We start from the raw sequence: 18,625 nt of genomic DNA, 5'->3' as shown, positions 1-18,625 counted from the left end.
ACCATGCTGTTTCTTCTTGACTTTTTCCAATGACAAAGCATTAGAAGCACTGCAATTCTTTCCAATGACTAACATCTCTACTGTGCTTTAATCAGCACATTAAAGGCCGGTCCAAGGCAGTGGCTTAATTTATGCACACATATAAGTATAAAGTTAATGGACCTGGGCATTTTTCTCTTTTTCCTCAAGTAAAAGGAGAAAAATTGTCACAACCCTATTTCTAATCTCTCTCCCTAGCCGCCCTCCATTCCATTTTATAGCAGATAAGTTGGAGAGTCAGACAATTACCCTATTATCAGATAGTCTGAAATTTACTGCTATCCTGGTGGGAGTCATTAACAGCTGCATCAGCTGGGGCACATGCTGACATATTTACCTGCAGTGCCTTCTGCAAGATGTATGTTCCCCGTGTGCTGATTGGAGAATTCGAATTAGGCCCAGACCCAAGGAAGCTTTGTATTTTAGTGAGCATGAAAATGACAAATTTTCTAGATACTAGTTTCCCCACATCTCATCAGGCACTGAAGACTGAGGGGGAAAGTCCCTTAAACGCACCTTCATTACTAAGTATGGGTCGTGTTCAGAAAGCTACCATCAGTTTCTGAAAAGATGCGTCCCCAGCCTCCTTTCCCTATCTCCACTCATCAGAGGCACTGCTGGTGGTAACTGGAGTGGGCACAGGGACGAGGGGAGCACTGGCCACTTCTGTGCACCGTGCACTCCTGGAACAATACAAATTAGATGATGTTCAGGTCCTGAATGCACTGAGAGCAGCCCTTTCTGGACAGACAATGAGTGCGTTCTCTGCCCCCTGACTGACTGATGGATTCATTCTGCAAATTTTTCAAAGGGATATACTAAGTGTCCCACGCAGTGCTGTCAAGATGGTTAGTTTCTTTGAAGATGGTTAGTTAGCTTCTCTTTGAAACAAGGGTCCAATTTGCTTACTTGAAAGGTGTAGGTGTTTCCTAGTTCCTTAACCAATCCCCATGCAGAGTTCTCTGCAGGTGGAGACTGGGATCCAGAAAATGCTCTCGAACTGCGGTAATGAGATGTGAGAGGGAAGCAGCCGTCAGCAGGCAGTGGAGTGATAATCTTCTCAAGTCCACCCTTTTCATTCCTTTACAGATTCAATTCTACCAAACTCAGGAGTGGTGGATGCGTGTGAGCACAATGACTTTCCTCTCGAACCACTGCCCTGGAGACAACCTTCTGAGAACTTCGTGACATCTGGTGACAAGCCAAACGCTACTGCCGTATAGCCAGTCACGTGGTGGCTCTTGCCGGCGCTCTGAGAACAGGAAGGGAAGATGCACTCCTCCCCCCATGAAGGCGGAACTGAGGAAGGTCAGGTGGGAGGATGAGAGAACAAGATTTCTGCTCGCTCTAACCCATCACCCTGCCGTTCGGCCTCTGCTCTGTCTGTATCACACTGCCCCTCAGACAAACAGAACATGGACAGAGTAGGGACTTTCTCTTTCTTCCCAAAAATAACCCAGGACAAATAAAAATATAAATAAGTTTACACCATTCTTAAAAGTTTAAAAATGTTCACAATTAATTTAAAACAGCAAACACACCCAAACCACATTGGGTGACTGCAAGAAGGAGGTCATCATGACCCGAGCAAGCAGTGTTAGCCTGAAAGCTAAGGGAAGAAGGTTCCTGGACACACACACACACACACACACACACACACACACACACACACACCAGACAAGCTGGTTGTTTAAAGACAAACTTGCCCCTCACACTGTATTTCAGGTAGAATGCGTGTCATGTTCCTTACGTAAGAGCGCACAGCACAGTGCTATGTAAAGCACTTCTGCACGGGACACAGTTGCAGTTTTGCAAAAGACACAGAGAAGACCCGTGTGGGCACAGCAGAGCAGGCTCCTGTGCCTGGAGGAAAGCATGAGCGTTTTGGCATTTTCACCCCAGCAGACGCCAAATCCTCACGGAAATGCTTGGGGAAAATAATGTTTATCCTAAAAAAGGAGGCTTTGGATTCTTTTTAAAAGATTAGCATCTACTATGTGTCAGGTACAGATCCAGCCATTTCCTAAAGTGCATCATGAAGCGACATGTTGCCCTGACAGGATCATGGACTTGCACACAGATCGGTGTCCTTCCCAGGGTACCTGTGAATAACTTAAGTAGTTCTGTGCCTCAGTTTTTACACAGGGTCAGTATTATCTACCTTAAGCAGTCACTGTAAGCATAAAACAGACAAACACGGACAAAAGGTATGTAGCAGCTCACTGCCCTGTAAATAAACGCTGAGTGTTTTCCTGTCCCCATTTGCCCGAATGACTGAAATGCTCTGCAGGCAGGACTGCCTAGACCCTGAGTGGAGGAAGCGGAGTGAACTGCACTAGGTCATGCAGCTGGAAGTGCCAGAGTCATGGCTTGATAGCAGGGTCGTCTCATTTCAGAGCTGATGCACTTTGCACCTAACCATTGAATTAGTTTACACTCAAATCTGCATCATTTATAGAGGAAGTGACCATGTCACCTTAAACAATCCAAGCCTCAGTCACCCCCAGTGAGAGATAAAGGGACAAAGCATTGGCAAGGTGCTCACCTGACCACAGGTGAAGTCCATCAAAGCCATAGGAGTACAGGTCATCACCAACGCCATTGCCTCCCCATCCTTCTCCGCCTCCGGGGTATGGAGCATAGCCTGAGGACGAGGCCCAGCCCACGCGCAGGTGTGTGGGCTCTGCTGTGAGGAAGGGGTCCACTTGGTCGATAATGAGCTCGAAGTACCACTTCTTGTACTGCGCGGAGCCCTCAGCGACTCCCAGGAAGATGTTTGGTCGAATACTGAAATTAAGCATAGGAAAGGTGGCATTTACTGACTCTTAAAAACAGTAAAATTGAACCAGACCAGAGGAGGCATTGACCCAGTCAAACCAAGGGCAAGAGCAATTTTGTGTTTTTCTTATTGTTCTAAAGTAGAAAAAGCTTTGAGCCTCCAATACTTGATCAAGTTCTTAGGAAGATGTCAGGACAACATTTATTTCATAAGATCCATACAGAGGATCTCTCTCTTGAAATGTTCCAAGGTAACCAACACTTCCTGAGTGTCGGCCACAGGGAGAGATGTTGGAGACGTCATGTGGAGCTACACAATTACAGACGCTCATTTCTTATTGTAAGGAGAAGACATGACTCGTCCCATCTTCTGGTGATTTGGTTTAATCACCCTTATTTTCATAACAGCAGCTTTGTCACCCAAACATTATTAATAGCAATGGCCTTTTGAAAGTATTAAGAAGTCAGATTAGAAATAAATCAGACAGGCCCTGGCTAGTTGGCTCAGTGGTAGAGTGTCGGCCAGGCATGTGGAAGTCCTGGGTTTGGTTACTGGTCAGGGCACACAGGAGAAGTGCCCACATGCTTCTCCACCCTTCCCTCTCTCCTTCCTCTCTCTCTCTTCCCCTCCTGCAGCCAAGCCTCCATTTGAGCAAAGTTGGCCTGGGTGCTGAGGATGGCTCCACGGCCTCCACCTCAGGCTCTAGAATGGCTCTGGCCACAACGAAGCAACACCTTAGATGGGCAGAGTATTGCCCCTGGTGGGCATACTAGGTGGATTCCAGTTGGGCGCATGTGGGAGTCTGTCTGACTGCCTCCCTGCTTCTAACTTCAAAAAAATAAAAAATAAAAAAAAGATACAAGTCAGACAGAGAAGACAAATACTGCATAGTGTCACTTATATGTGTAATCTAAAAAAAAAAAAAAGAAAGTTCAACTCAGAAACAGAATAGGAAAGTGGTTGCCAGGGCCTGTGGGAGTGGCAGGGAAAACAGAGGTTGATGAAAGGGTATAACTTTCAGTTATAAGAGAAATAAGCTCTGAGGATCTAATGTGTAACACAGTGACTATAGTTGATAACATTGTATTGCATAATTGAAATTTGCTAACAGATTAGAATTTAAGTGTTCTCACACACACAAAAAAGATAAACATGCAAGATGATGGATGTGTTAATTAACACTTTGGGGAGAATCCTTTCACAATGTGTACGTATATCAAATCATCATGGTGTACCATATGTCAGTCAATTATACTCCCAAAAGCTGAACAAAATAAAATTCAATCTAGATGACAGGAAAGGGGGTGGGGGAAGAAGTCACTCTGAGGCAACCTTGTTAAGGGGCTAGAGATTTTTTTTTTGTGTGATAGAGACAGAGACAGGCAGAAAGAGGGACAGATAGGGACAGACAGAAAGGGAGAGAGATGAGAAGCATCAATTCTTCATTGTGGCACCTTAGTTGTTCATTGATTGTTTTCCCATATGTGCCTTGTCTGGGGAGCTACAGCAGACCAAGTGACCCCTTGCTCAAGCCAGCAACCTTAGTCTCAAGCTGGTGAGCATTGCTCAAACCAGATGAGCCCATGCTCAAGCCGGTGACCTTGGAGTTTCGAATCTGGGTCCTCTGCACCCCAGTCCGAAGCTCTATCCATTGCGCCACCGCCTAGTCAGACAGGGTTAGACATTTTAATGAATACAGTAAATAGTTAAGAGCTTGGGACCAAACACTTGGAGTTCTTCTGAGCTGCCTACTGCTCTGGGCTGGGGCAATGTTCCATTTTGGGTGGGCAGGAAAATACCAGGCTGGCACCAAGAAGAAAAGGTTTGTACGGCTGGTTTAGGTCTGCTGGTGCTCTACACTTCAGAGGGAGGTTGTTTTCTCACTATTGTAGATTAGGAAGTGGGTGTAGGTAGAAAGTTGCTTAAGAACCTTACACCTGCGTAGTCCAGGCCCAGAGAGTTCACATGACTCACATGGCTGCATGTAGGGACCAGCAGCCTAGGGTTCAACAGGGGCCCATGCTTTCTACTCTGACCTTCACAGATATTCCTGAGGTAAACGGCCATGTGCCAGAGGGTACAATAAACTGTAGTAGCAGCATGAGACATCTATTCTAAAAGAGTTTTTTAGAAAAAAAAAGTATATCAAAATAAAAAAATATGTAATGAAAAAAGTAAAAGATAGATCTGCACTGATATTTTCTTCTGTGTGACAGAGACACAGAGAGTGACAGATACGGACAGATAGGCAGGAAGGGAGAGATGAGAAGCATCAATTCTTCATTGCGGCTCCTTAGCCTCCTTAATTGTTCATTGATTGCTTTCTCATATGTGCCTAGCCTGGGGGGGGGGGTGCTACAGCAGAGTAAGTGATCCCTTGCTCAAGCCAGCAACCATGGGGTCATGTCTATGATCCCACGCTCAAGCCAGCAACCCCTCACTCAAGCCTGAGACCTCTCGGGGTTTTGAACCTGGGTTCTCCGCATTCCAATCTGATGCTCTATCTACTGCACCACCGCTTGGTCAGGCTGCACTGATGTTTAAAATAAAACCTGGTCGCCTGACTGGTGGTGGTGGTACAGTGGATAGTGTATACCTGGGACGCTGAAGACCCAGGTTCGAAACCCCGAGGTCGCTAGTTTGAGCACAGGTTCACCAGCTGGAGCATGGGGTCAACAGTTTGACTGTGGAACCATCAACAGGATTCCATGGTTGTTTATTTAAGCCAAAACATCACTGGCTTGAAGCCTAAGGTTGCTGACTTGAGGAAAGGGTGTCTGGCTCGGCTGGAGCCGCCCCCCAGTCAAGGCACATATGAAAAGCAATCAATGAACAGCTAACGTGACACAACCACAAGTTGATACTTCTCATCTCTCTCACTTTCTCTCTTTCTCACTAAAAAGAAAAAACAGTAAATTAATAATACTTGTTAGACCACTTCCAGGCATATTCTTCAGCCCCTGGTGGTACATATGCTTCACCCTTGGGCACCTCAGGAGAAAGAGCTGAGAAATGCTGCCATCAGGGTTGGAGTACAAGGCCCTAAAAAAGTACACAATTGCTTGCTCTTGTTGTATGTGCCAGAATCGTCATGGAAATGACGGGTGTGTGGCGTTGGAGTTCAGGTCAGCCCTCCTCCTTCCCTATCTAGAGACAAGACACTTACCTTGTCACGTTGTTAATCAGCCGTGTCTGCAGGAGCAGGTTTCTCCGGGGTAGCAAGTTGTCACAGATCAGATTCTGGTTGGCTCTCACTGCGACCCCGTTGCAGAGACAGAGGGAGCACAACACGTCCAGGACCTGCAGCAAGACACACCCATCAAGCCTTAGGACCTGACTGCCGGGACACGTGACAGCAGCAGGCTTCCTGCAGGAGGGGCTTGGTGACAGGTGAGGAGACCTGTTCAGAGTCAAGGAAGCCCCACCTCCACCAGCAGGCATGAGTGAGCAATGCCCAGGACCTTCCGCCTCTGGGGAAATGAGGCTGGGCTTCCTTCCGGCCCCTCTGCCCTGGTCTTCTGCCCTTTCTGCAAAGTTGCACATGTAATTTTTGGTTACTGTTCTGTTAAAGTGGATTGGGCTCTGAGGACAGACTGCTTAGGTTCACATCTCATCCAGAGCCAGAACTAGGGTTAGACATGTAGGCACAGAAGCCAGGCACCTCCTGGAGCTGTGCATGAGGAGAGGCATGGGCTGGAAGCCCTTCATCAGCCACAAACGGAAGCCCATGCTCCCTTGTGCACCACGACTCACAGCTCTGCATGAAAGGCACTCAGATCCCCATTTGGCTAAAGTCCCTCACATGTAGAGGGCTTGGGACCCTCATGTGGGTCGCAGAGAGGTGATAGCAGGGCAGGTTCTGGTTCGTGGGTCTCTCACTGTGATATTATCAAAACTCCTTAAGATACCCTTATATTTCTAGAAATCCACATTTAATAGCATTTCACCTGCTCTCATCTCTCCTCTACAATGATTCCAAACATGCAAGAGCACAGGCAGCCCTTGAATCTAGAAGACCAGCTATCAGCTTCTGTTGTTTCTGTTTCCTGGCTGGCCTGGAAGTGGGCACAGCCCCTGGCCGCCTCCATTAGTGCTGGCCTCGTTCCCACCCGATTCCTTGTGCAGCATCCTCCCTCATTCGTGTGCTGGCCCAGGCACTGCTCCTCCCTCTGTCCCCTACAGTGGGGACCGTGCAAATAGCGGCTGATAAGTAATAGCCAGGACTGTCACTGGCTATACCAACTGGGAGGGGGCGGCCGCATTTCAGTCTTTCTAAGTGGCCACCAAAGACTCAATGCTTCATGGGTTGCTTCGTGGATGGCTTCATGTTGTTGGTGGCATCTGTATCCATAATTCTCACGAACCAATTTTCTATCTGACTTTCTGAACGTCAGTTGCCAATAAACACAAAGCACACTATGGGATAAGCAGAAAAGGACCCCAAAGTGGTTTTATGGACCCTTTACCATCACCTTTCTGTGAAATGTATGGGTGGTGGAACCAGAAGCGCAGAGAACAATTTCTCACTCTAAGGAAAGAGTCATAGATGGCCAGGAAATTACAGACTTATCATCTGGCCTATCACACATTTGTTTTGCCTTGGAGTGACAGCCGGAAACTCATGTGAAAAGCACACAGCCTAATAGTGTCTCATCTACAAATAAATGGTTCCCTGAAGAGCTGGCTGACATTCTTTAGACTGTCTTTCAGAAGGCATAGCTTTGGGTAAAATCGGGAGTGGGGATACACTTCTTTTCTAGAAAAGTTTAAATAGGTTCTCCTGAAAGTGAAAGGAGTGTAGAGGGGGCCAGTCTACCATGGGAAACACACAGGCACTGTGCCTATAGCTCATCTATACTTTCTGATGGAGAAATCACATCTCGGCCACTGCTGGGATGTGTGGCTTGCTGTGGCAGTTACTGCTAAATGAGTCACATGACCGGGTTTCTTCTCATCCTAAGCATACAAAAGACTACATTTCCCAGCCTTCCTTGCCATTATGTGAGGTCATGTGACTGAGTTCTGGCCAGTGAAAAGTGGGTACTTAACTTACAGTGATGTATTGGCCCCTAAAAACCCACACTGTCCTCTGTTTCTTTTTCCAGCTGGTTGTAGAAATCCAAAGAAGGATTATAAAAGCCAAGGACCTCCTCAATCTAAGTGTGATTCACCTAGGAGCTTGCCAGAAATATAGATGCTTAAACACCATACCTCCTGCCACCAGACTTACCAGATCAGAGACTTCATTTCAATACCATCCCTAGGAGATTTGTGAACACACTTAACTATGTGAAGCCCTGTTCTGGGGAATGAGTAGCTGCTAGATGGATGGAGCCTGTCCTTCTGAATGACCATACAGAATGGAGACCTCCCAATGACTGGCCTCAGACTGAAACAAGGCCTATACATATAGACGAGCTTCTACCCATTCAAGGTGAGATGGGAGTGGATTCTGGCTTTACTCATTCATTCCTTTTACTCATTTCTTACACCTTCTAAAAACATGTATTAAATGCCTACCACATATGCCATATGAGCTTGGCACTACGGAGATTACAAAAATGATCCCTGCTGTGAAGGAACTAAGCATCTGTGAGAGAAATATGTATATAAACAAAGGCAGGATGGAGCCATCACATAACAGAATGCAAGCTGTATAAGAATCAAGGAGAGGAAACCATGTCTAACTGGAGTAAGAAAAAACAGAGAGAGGAAGTGGCATTTGAACTAAGTTTTGAAGGGAAAATAGAATTTTGATAGAGAGGTAGGAAGGGAGGAGATGCTGAGAATTCAAAGGGCAGAATGCATTCAGAAAATGGGGAGTGGGCAGTGCCCTCCACTCCTGTCCTTTCCACTCCAAAGATGGTGTTCCTACCCTCTGACGTGTTCGCCTGGAAATCAATCGTGTTTCAGATGGGTGGCAATGCTTTCCTTGGCAGGGATAGAGCCAGGGACTGAAAATCTCCAGAGACAAAGCGGAGGTACAATCACTGCCTCTATTGTAGATAATGTCCATTCTAAGCATGTGATTGCAGAGGGCATGGCACAGAAAGGGATTTCTCAAACCCACGGGATGTACAAATCTTTTTTTTAAAAGAAAAATGTTGTGTCTCTGAAGACCACTGCCAGAGACTCTCAAATTTTAGTCCAATAAACACAAACTTACAAGAAAATGCCTTCTAACTGAATTTTTCACAGCAAAGAGTTTTTTTTATTTAGATAACTATAAACATAAGAAGACAAAATGTAACACATTCTCACAGAACATGTGGGCCCTGGAGAACAGGGTCATAGACTTCAGCCTGAAAAACCTGGATGGAATATTAAACTTGGAGTTGGGAGACCTACATTCTGGTCCTCATCTGTCATTCGCTAACCCTGTGGCTTCTGGCAAGTTGTTTAACATCTCAGAGTCTGTGTCCCAGCCTTGTTTCTGCCTCTGTCTAGTGGAAATACTAGTGATGCGACTCTGTGGCCTCATAATGAGGACTAGAGGAAAAGCATGTGAACACTGAGGACAGTACCTGGCATTCGTCAAATGCAAAATAGTTACTAGCTATCATCATCCTCACTATTACTGTCACTGTTGTTGGAGGAGTTGGGAGATGCCTGTGGCTCTAAGTTTCTGTATATATTTGGTCTCTGTCTTCATGGAAAACTAAGTGAAGAGGCAGAGACACCAGGGACTGGAGAAAAAAGAGCTGCCTGTACTGGAAAACATCACCTTGGCACTTTCCAAGCTAAGATAAAGTGTTCCAATGCAAGTCTGGCCTACGCTCAGCCTATTCTGTGCCAAGCTACCACAAATACCCCTCCTGATGATTTGAGTCTGGGCTTCCCTTTGAAAATATGTTATCCAGCTGAATAATCTCTAAGAGAGGAACTACATTCATGGCAAGTCAGTCTTCATCCAAATATCTATCAAAAGACAAAAAGGGGACATCTTGAGGAGACTGTGTACAAGACCACACTGCCTGAACTTTGACAATATTGCCAGAATTTTCAAACAATGCCTTGGCTCCAGAAGATTAAAGACTACTCTGCTAGAGCACTTGGGTGACACATTAGACCAGGTATTAATTCCTGGCGAAGTAATTCAGCTTATTAGGCCTCAGTTTTCTAAACTGTAAAAGGGCAGAATAGTCATCAACTTGCTGCCAAGTGACATCCACTAAATACTTTGCAGCGTTTGGCTAAAAAATGCTCCAACAAGCTGGTTTTTATTACGTGCTTTAGGTGGCATGATTATAAAGAAGTCCTGGGGACAATGGCATGACCACAGCTTTCCTGTCACAGGCCCCTTCTTGACATCTGCATGAGCTCATGGCTCAGATCATGTGTTACTCGGTACATGTCCGTTCTTCTCATTACACTTTGTAGGTGGGAAGCAATGTGTTAGAATATCGAGAGGCCGGACTGAAGTGGCAGCCCAGTGCCTGCTTTTGATTAACTGCATTTGGGAAAGCAATTCCAGTCCCCACACATTTCTTTCTATTCCCTGCCAAGCAATTTCACAGATACTAAGGACCACGGCTTTCTCACTTCCTAAGGATGATACATACCATCTAAGCCAGGGGTCCCCAAACTTTTTACACAGGAGGCCAGTTCACTGTCCCTCAGACCATTGGAGGGCCGGACTATAAAAAAAAAAACTATGAACAAATCCCTATGCACACTGCACATATCTTATTTTAAAGTAAAAAAACAAAACGGGAACAAATATAACATTTAAAATAAAGAACAAATAAATTTAAATCAACAAACTGACCAATATTTCAATGGGAACTATGCTCCTCTCACTGACCACCAATGAAGAGGTGCCCCTTCCGGAAGTGCAGTGGGGGCCAGATAAATGGCCTCAGGGGGCCGCATGTGGCCCGCGGGCCGTAGTTTGGGGACCCCTGATCTAAGCAATGGTGCAGAGGCTCATTCTCCCAGACCCTCTAATATGTGTCTCAAATGAGCAGTACCCCCAAATGATGACTAGTAAAAAGGACTAGTGATCAAGCTGAGTCCCTCCTCTCTGCAGGATCCCAGCTGCTGTACCTCATGGCCAGTCATGTCATCTGCTCTTGAAACCCACTCCCTCAACCTTGGAGTACCTGCCTAATTATTTTTTAATTTTTATTTATTTTTATTTTTTTGTATTTTTCTGAAGCTGGAAACAGAGAGGCAGTCAGACAGACTCCCGCATGCGCCCGACCGGATCCACCCAGCACGCCCACCAGGGGGCGATGCTCTGCCCATCCGGGGCGTCACTCTGTTGCGACCCGAGCCAGTCTAGCGCCTGAGGCAGAGGCCATGGAGCCATCCCCAGCGCCCGGGCCATCTTTGCTCCAATGGAGCCTTGGCTGCGGGAGGGGAAGAGAGAGACAGAGAGGAAGGAGAGGAGGAGGGGTGGAGAAGCAGATGGGCGCTTCTCCTGTGTGCCCTGGCCGGGAATTGAACCCGGGACTTCTGCACGCCAGGCCGATGCTCTACCACTGAGCCAACTGGCCAGGGCGAGTACCTGACTAATTAGTCAGTGCAGCAACCTCCATGTATGAGGGGAAGATGCTGAAGGCTCAGGATAAAACATATTTTAACACTCTCCCCAAACATCACTGTATCTTTAGAAATATAATTCCATAAAAATAAATGTTAGAACTTAAAAAGACCTCAAAACCAAACCAAACCAAACAAACACAAAACAACAAAAACTGATATGGCATTCCACCTAGTGAGTGCTGTGTCTCAGCTGACAGGTGAAATGGCAGAGGCCCAAAGTCACACAGCTGTTCTGCAACCAAGGGAGAAGGCCCCGGCTTCAGTCCTCTTGCTGGCTTGTGTAGTTCTGTTTACTTCACTTGCTTTGACTCACAGTCAAGCTAATTTCATTTAGAAACAAGACTTTATACATTATTTTTATCTGAATTTTGTATATCTTTGTTAGACAGCTGGTCGTGGCTGTTTCACGGCTAAGCTCCTGGACCGCAGGGAGGGAGCCCGGCAGCTGGCTTCATGTGGAGCCGAGCCAAACACCTCGCACTGTCTGCTGTGTTTTAAGGGCTAATGACGATAAGCAGGACTTGGGAAGATGGTAGAAATGAAGGGAGACCATCCAAGATCCAGTGTGACTGTCTGGCTTACAGTGTCTCCCAGGCAAGGAAGAGTCTTTCAGAACCTGTTTCCCAAGTTGTTGTTGTTGTTGTTTTCTTTAATTAAAACCAAGAAGGAGAGCAGACAACACACTCTCAGTAACACAACGGTTATTAAGTGGCAGGAAGGGAAACACCAGGTAAAGTCGATCTCCAACTCACCTTGTGATTTCGCCCGTGTTTGTCCAGCAGGGAGATGATGGATTTGATGTGGCCCTCAGCGATCAGATTGAGGGCTTCCGGGCTCTCGATCAGGATGCAGTGCAGAACTTCCAGGATACCTACAGGAATACAGCAGAAATCATCTGGACATTAAATAACCTGCCGGACTGACCGTAATTTTGAAACTTGAAAATGAAAAAAGACCATCCTGAGGGAACAGAATATCATCAGTTCTCTGAATCTATTACATATATCCAGCCCGAAGAAAGATGCAGTCATCTCTTGTAGACTTCAGAAACCTCTGAGGGCCAAGCAGTCTGTAATTAGAGGTGAGTTTTATTTAGCATTAACCCCATTTCCCCTTTCCTGGGCAAAGACACAATACTTCTGTGTCAAAATATCAAAAAGCAGCCATAAGATGAAATTCTTCATTTGATCAAACCAAGCGAGACTTTATTTAAAAATAGAAAAGCAGACATCCAGGTTACTATAAATTCTAAAGGTCATTCAGGTAATTTAGACAATATTTGAAGTGTTACTCAAATAAGAGTTTCTCTAGGAATCACCCCAGAAACTGTTTTTTGTTATAGTTTTAGATATCCTGGAGTATTGAACAAATTATAAGCTCACTAAAAAAAGACTATTTGGGCCCTGGCCGGTTGGCTCAGTGGTAGAGCGTCGGCCTGGCATGTGGAAGTCCTGGGTTCAATTCCCAGCCAGGGCACACAGGAGAGGCACCCATCTGCTTCTCCACCCCTCCCCCTCTCCTTCCTCTCTGTCTCTCCCTTCCCTTCCCGCAGCCGAGGCTCCATTGGAGCAAAAGATGGCCCGGGCGCTGGGGATGGCTCCTTGGCCTCTGCCTCAGGTGCTAGAGTGGCTCTGGTCACGACAGAGCGATGCCCTGGATGGGCAGAGCATCGCCCCCTGGTGGGCGTGCCAGGTGGATCCTGGTCGGGCGCATGTGGGAGTCTGTCTGACTGCCTCCCCGTTTCCAGCTTCAGAAAAATACAAAGAAAAAAAAAAGACTATTTGGCTTTGCCTCCCTTTTTTTGGCACACTGAATGGTTTTCTGTATAAAGTGAAGTTTTAAGAAAAATTGCCTGTTGTCCTAACAGCCTGGCATCTATCAGGGTGACACCACAGTGAAAACGCAGGGGTAGAAGTTGGTCAGTATCTGCACCATTGGTTTGATTGAGAAAATTCCTCAAGGTTTCCATAAATAACTCTGAAATATAGTCTGGCCCATGGGAGGAGACACTGCAGAAAACAGAGGCTTTCTGTAGACATGTGTAGGTGGACATGTGCAGGTGGACAGTCCTGGGGGAACATTCCCTTGGCCTGACCTGTCCAAGCTCCTGCCACCTCTAGATAATAAGAAAAGCATCAAAACCTTTTGGCTTCCCAGAGAGGCCCCAAACCTGTCAAGCCCACTCATCTCTGAGGAAGCCAACTGCTGAGCCTTATGGCATGGTCACTTGGTCACTCACCAACAATGACTACTCTCTTGGCTCAAATTCTCTGTGAGTCATGAAGGGCTCTAGATATGATGTCAACAGTGACTCAGGAGGGGGGAGGATCATAATTTCCTCTTATTCCACAGTCATTTTTCAGTTCTGCTTCTAACCCACATTGTCACTGTGCACAGAGGGAATTTAGAAACAGAGAGAGAGAGAGTCCAAGTAGCAGTCAGAGGAGATGGGGACCCTGGGTGGGGGCAGGGGGCGATGAAAGGATCATTGCCCCCCATCAAAGGTGGGGGGGCATGAAGATGAAGGCACAGTGTGAAAATGAAACAGAAAAGGACAGACTGCTGAAGTTGAATTAGAATTGCTAAATAAAGTTTCAGGGATGCCAGGAGAATTTAGCTCTTTTTGTTGTTGAAGTAATTATTTGATTGTTTTCAATCCACTGGAACAAAGAATTGTTCAAAGATTTAACATTGTTTCTTTTTTTACAGAAAGAATGAAAGAAAAAGTCCACGTTCTCCATTGGCTTCCTGCCAAGTCTTACCTGAGGAAGATTCCAGTCTGTCCAATTTGCTGATTAGCCAATCAAGGTTATTGGAGAATTGAGCACAATTGTTTCTGTTTCCACGGATGAGGGCAGCTGCAAACAAGGAAACATTTGATCATGTACAAGTTAAAGGATACAATGATGGGCAGGAGAACTTGGGAAGCTGTTAAATATACTTCAGCTACTGAGCAACTAAAAGGATCTGAATGCCCACTCTCCTCTCCCAGGTCCATTGATACAATCCTGTTTCTATATCCAGCATTTACTCAAATACTCCCAGAGAATCTGCGATATTTCAGGCACCTGTCTAGTTTCTGGGAATAGAGCAGTGAGAACATGTCAGCAGAGTCCCTGCATTCATGAAGTAGGAGAAAGAGGCAATAAATACCCAAATTAATAAAGTTATGCCAAATGGTGACAGGCAAAAAAAAAAAAAATACTATCTGCTTGGTTATTTGCTTAAGAACTCAACCCCCCACAATGCTTTCTTAAACCTAGCTAGAGATTTGCAATTTTCTCAGTGCTAAAAGAAGGTACCTAAGTGAACACAGTAGGACATGTTGGTTAAACTACTAGGTAAGCAATAATTAAACAGGAAACTCTAAAATGTATACAACACATTAATACAGGACAGTGGTTCCCAAAGTGCGGTCTCTTGGACTTGGGTGAGTGTCACCTGAGAACTTGTTAGAAATGCAAACTCTCTGGCTTTATCCCAGACCTCCTGAATCAGAAACTGCTGGGATGGGGCCCAGCACCTGTGCTTTAACCAGCCCTCCACATGATTTTGATGCTTTCTCATGTTTGAGAAGCAACGGTAGATGGTGTTGTTAAGGGAGGGAGGGAATATGTTGTCATTAGATTTTCACCAAATCTGGATCAAGAAGTAGCCTTCTCTCCATAAGTCAATGGCAGAGGCAACTCTGGAACAAGCGCACGTAAACTGATTGGCCCCAAGTAGCTGGCTTTTGGTGCTGTTAATTTTCAAAGACTGGGTTTATAGATGCTTGTAAGGTATTTGAATAAGGAAAGGACATCTGCTTTGTAGCTCTGCATTTAGTGGAGGGCGGAATTCCTTCTGAGCTCCACACCTGCTTTCAGGTCTGCTTAAACTCAGGGCCTCAGTCTGCCTGGGCTTGAGCCATGGTTCCCACACTTGCAACATGTGTGGCCTTTAGTGTTTCTGAACATCAGATTCTTCATCAGTCAAGAGAGGACAATAGCAGGACCTACACTTCAAAGTGTTGCTCTGAGGACCAAAGAGTGATATTCCACTGTTTGGCACACAAAGCTCAATAAATATTAGCTATTATTGTTGTAATAATTATTACTGAGTTTGAGCTGTTAAGATGACAAAATTTGGGGGTTGGAAGAGGCTTTATAAGGTCACACAGTACCGTGGCAGCCCAAATCAGCCCAATCCTTGACACTGAGAATGGGTCTGGCCTGATTCTCTGGGCTCCCCTCTTGCTCACTCTCAGTCTTTCACGGACTTCCTTTAATGGGACATACATGTCAGAGCAAAGCCCTAAAATGCTGCCCTGTCACCAAGTCTGAGCAACTCCTGGTGGCCACCTCCGTGCAGAGGCCAATACTGTTTTCCACTGTCTTCCTCCCATGGCCCGAGTCTGGGCCCATGTAGGGGCACCGGATACAGCAGGCCCCAGACCAGCCCTCACACTCTGTTGTGAGAAGAAAGGCTCATGCTGAAATATCCTTACTTACCATCCATTTTTCCCACCAAAATGAAATAAGGACCAGGCTAAAGAAGCAGGAATCATGTCTGAACAATAAGCAGACAGTGAAAGGAAACAGTTAAAGGGAGTAACTGTCCTTAAAGGGCAGGTGTCAGAAGTCGAGAACTGGAGGCACTGTGAACATGTCCTAGGCTTGTTCCCTCGTGTGAAAGATGAGGAGCTGAGGTTCAGCGAGTGTTAAGTGACTTCCAAGGGTTTCACAAAACTGACCACCACTGGCTTCCACTTGCCACTGACTTATCGCTTGAAGTTTGGAAAGTTCAATAAGCTACCAGTCAACGGAACGAATGGCTGCGTTAGAATCAGAGTTAACAAAGGGCTTCCAAGGAATGAAGCTAGACGACAATCTTGGTTTGTCGCTGGAAATTCCATAGAGAGCACGCTTGGCAGTGTTCCCAGGGAGGGTGCTGTGTGTGTGCACTCACCCAGCAGCTGGTACAGGAGGTTCAGAATTTCTTTCCAGGCCACGCTACTCTCTTCCCTTGCGATCCCCGCAAAGTGTGCGACGCTGTTGTAGACATTCAAGCGATCGATGCAGTTTAACACCAGGGCCAACATCCCCTGTGAAGGCACATAGGGGAAAAGGAAAACTTCCCGATTAAGGAAGTGGATGCCTTTTGTTCTTTCCCCTCCCAGGGCATGCAACTTTTAAGGCGAATAATACAAATATACAAATAGACCATCATGATGCCAGCCTGGGTTGTTTTTTTTTTTTTCCTACCTAAAAAAACCATGCATTTTTATGCTTCTGAGACCCAAACAGCATTTATTTTGGGAGTCAGCGGCCTCCTCTGACAGGTCTGCCCCATGTGTTGAACCTCAAACCAAGGGCAAACTGAGGAAGAGGGAGAGTGAATGAGCCTCACAGATACCTGCTTGGTGCTTGGTGTGAAGTGACTCTGACTCACCACAAACAGCTGTGGGTATACTATTTTTCTCTTAAATCTCAAATAAATTCAAGAAATTCTATTCAGCTACACAAGACAAGTGTGCTAGCTCCCTCTCCCTCAAGTACCCCCATCCCCCCAAAATGTGGGATTTAGAAAAAAATAATACAAAAACAGTATTGTAAACTACTGTTTCATTTCATAACAATACAATGCCACCCTGTTAAAACATCTGCACCTAGCTGCTTTTAAGGGGATGTAGTTCTTGTAGCCTATTGGGCATAGTGTCCCTAGAGCCAGTCTGCTTAGATCATCAGATTGACTGAGCAGGGATGGTCTATGTCCCACGTCACTGACTTTGGAAATGCCCAAAGACAGGCTTTGTCCCCAGGAACGAGGGGCCTCAGGACACTGCAGGAGTATGACCATGGCCTGTTAGTGCCAAAGCACCATGTCCAATTTCACAGAAGCCATGTGACTTGTCTAAGGTAATTCACAGCCAGGGATGGAGCCAGAGTAGGACCCCTGGCATCCCAAGTGAGTGTTTCCCTCATGCCCAGGCCCCATCCCTGTGACTCAAATGCTCAAGTTCTACCTGAGCCCCAGCACTATGTATCTTTCAGTCCAGCTCCTCAGTCATTTCTGATGGGCAACCTGGGCATTTGTATTCTTCAAATAGGTTTCCTAGGTAAATTCCGACATCTTCCAAAATTTAGGAATTGCAGCCAATGTCCCGGTCTATTAGCTGAGATTTATTGAAATGGATTTTGGATACACATGTGTCACCGACACTTTAAAATATAATCTGGTTTGAATGTGCCCATGTACATTGCTATCACGCATGAAGCTGGTGTAATTTGGATGGCAGATGGGGAAGGTCAGCTCCCTGGTAATCCTTTTCTTCCCAGCTCCCTCTCTTTCTCGGGCTCTGTCTCTCTTTCATAAGCATGTGCATGCACGGAGACAAAGCAGTCACAGGAGTATTCTAGCTGTGGACACAGAGAGAATCTCAGCTTTTAGTTCCGGGGACGTACCTCCTCCTTGAAAAGGTTCTGTCTGTTTTTGAGTGAGCGCAGCTTGTTCTGCTTGTCCTCGTGCCGCATCTCTTCCTCTGGGGGCTGGAAGTAGGCGATCAGGTCCCGTAAGGTTTGTAGGACCTCTTCTGTTGGCAGGGTGACAGGGGCTGCTGTGCGATTGTTGCCACTAGAAAACCCAAGACGGGCACGGCTCAGGCACGGGGCCTCCAGCAGGGACCCTGACAATCAATCACTAGGTTCCCGGTCCCACGCGCCCCCCACTGGGCACAACGCACTGCCTCCTAAGGTAGTCCCTGCATGAACGATGGCAAATTGACATTTGCCAACTAACAGAGCGACAGAAGAGAATGTTCTGATTTAATTTTTAAAACCACATGATAAATAAAGGAAAATAACCTTTGGCTGTCTGCCACACTTTTTCTTTTTAAAATAAAAACATCTTTTAAATTAATAAATGTATTCACCCCTAGTTCTTTTACACTAGTACCTGTTTTTCTTGGAATCGGTTTAACATAAGGCTGGGAGGGTTTCCATCACTGGTCTCCCTCTCCACCTATTTTTGTGTCTTCACTCTGTCTCTCCCATGTGTCTTTTTAATATCTGTACATGTGTTTTTCTCTTAAAGCTTCTATGGGTGTGTATGCACACACCTGCTTCCCTCATCCATTTGTTGATGACCCCTTTGATCTCTGTGTCTGTGTCTTTCTTCTCTTTCTCTGTGTGCGCCCCCTTCACGTCTCCCCCTCCTCTCTTTCTCAGCATCCCCCTCTCTCTCCATATCCTTCCTCTCTGCCTCAGTGTCCCCCACCACCTC

General features: G+C 46.1%; 1 protein-coding gene across 1 annotated transcript in view; it reads right to left on the bottom strand.

Moving 5' to 3' along the window:
* Positions 1 to 18,625, bottom strand: part of RYR3 (ryanodine receptor 3) — a 605,631-nt gene that overhangs the window by 275,656 nt on the left and 311,350 nt on the right. The window contains 6 exon segments of the mRNA XM_066388565.1: positions 2,585 to 2,826; positions 5,985 to 6,118; positions 12,118 to 12,236; positions 14,128 to 14,223; positions 16,313 to 16,448; positions 17,809 to 17,977. Of these exon segments, the coding sequence (XP_066244662.1) occupies positions 2,585 to 2,826; positions 5,985 to 6,118; positions 12,118 to 12,236; positions 14,128 to 14,223; positions 16,313 to 16,448; positions 17,809 to 17,977 (896 nt within the window).

This window comes from Saccopteryx leptura, chromosome 6 (assembly GCF_036850995.1).
Source record: "Saccopteryx leptura isolate mSacLep1 chromosome 6, mSacLep1_pri_phased_curated, whole genome shotgun sequence".
Lineage (NCBI taxonomy): Eukaryota > Metazoa > Chordata > Mammalia > Chiroptera > Emballonuridae > Saccopteryx > Saccopteryx leptura.
The sequence above is the reverse complement of the archived record's forward strand: the minus strand, read 5'-3'. Positions and strand labels throughout refer to the sequence as shown.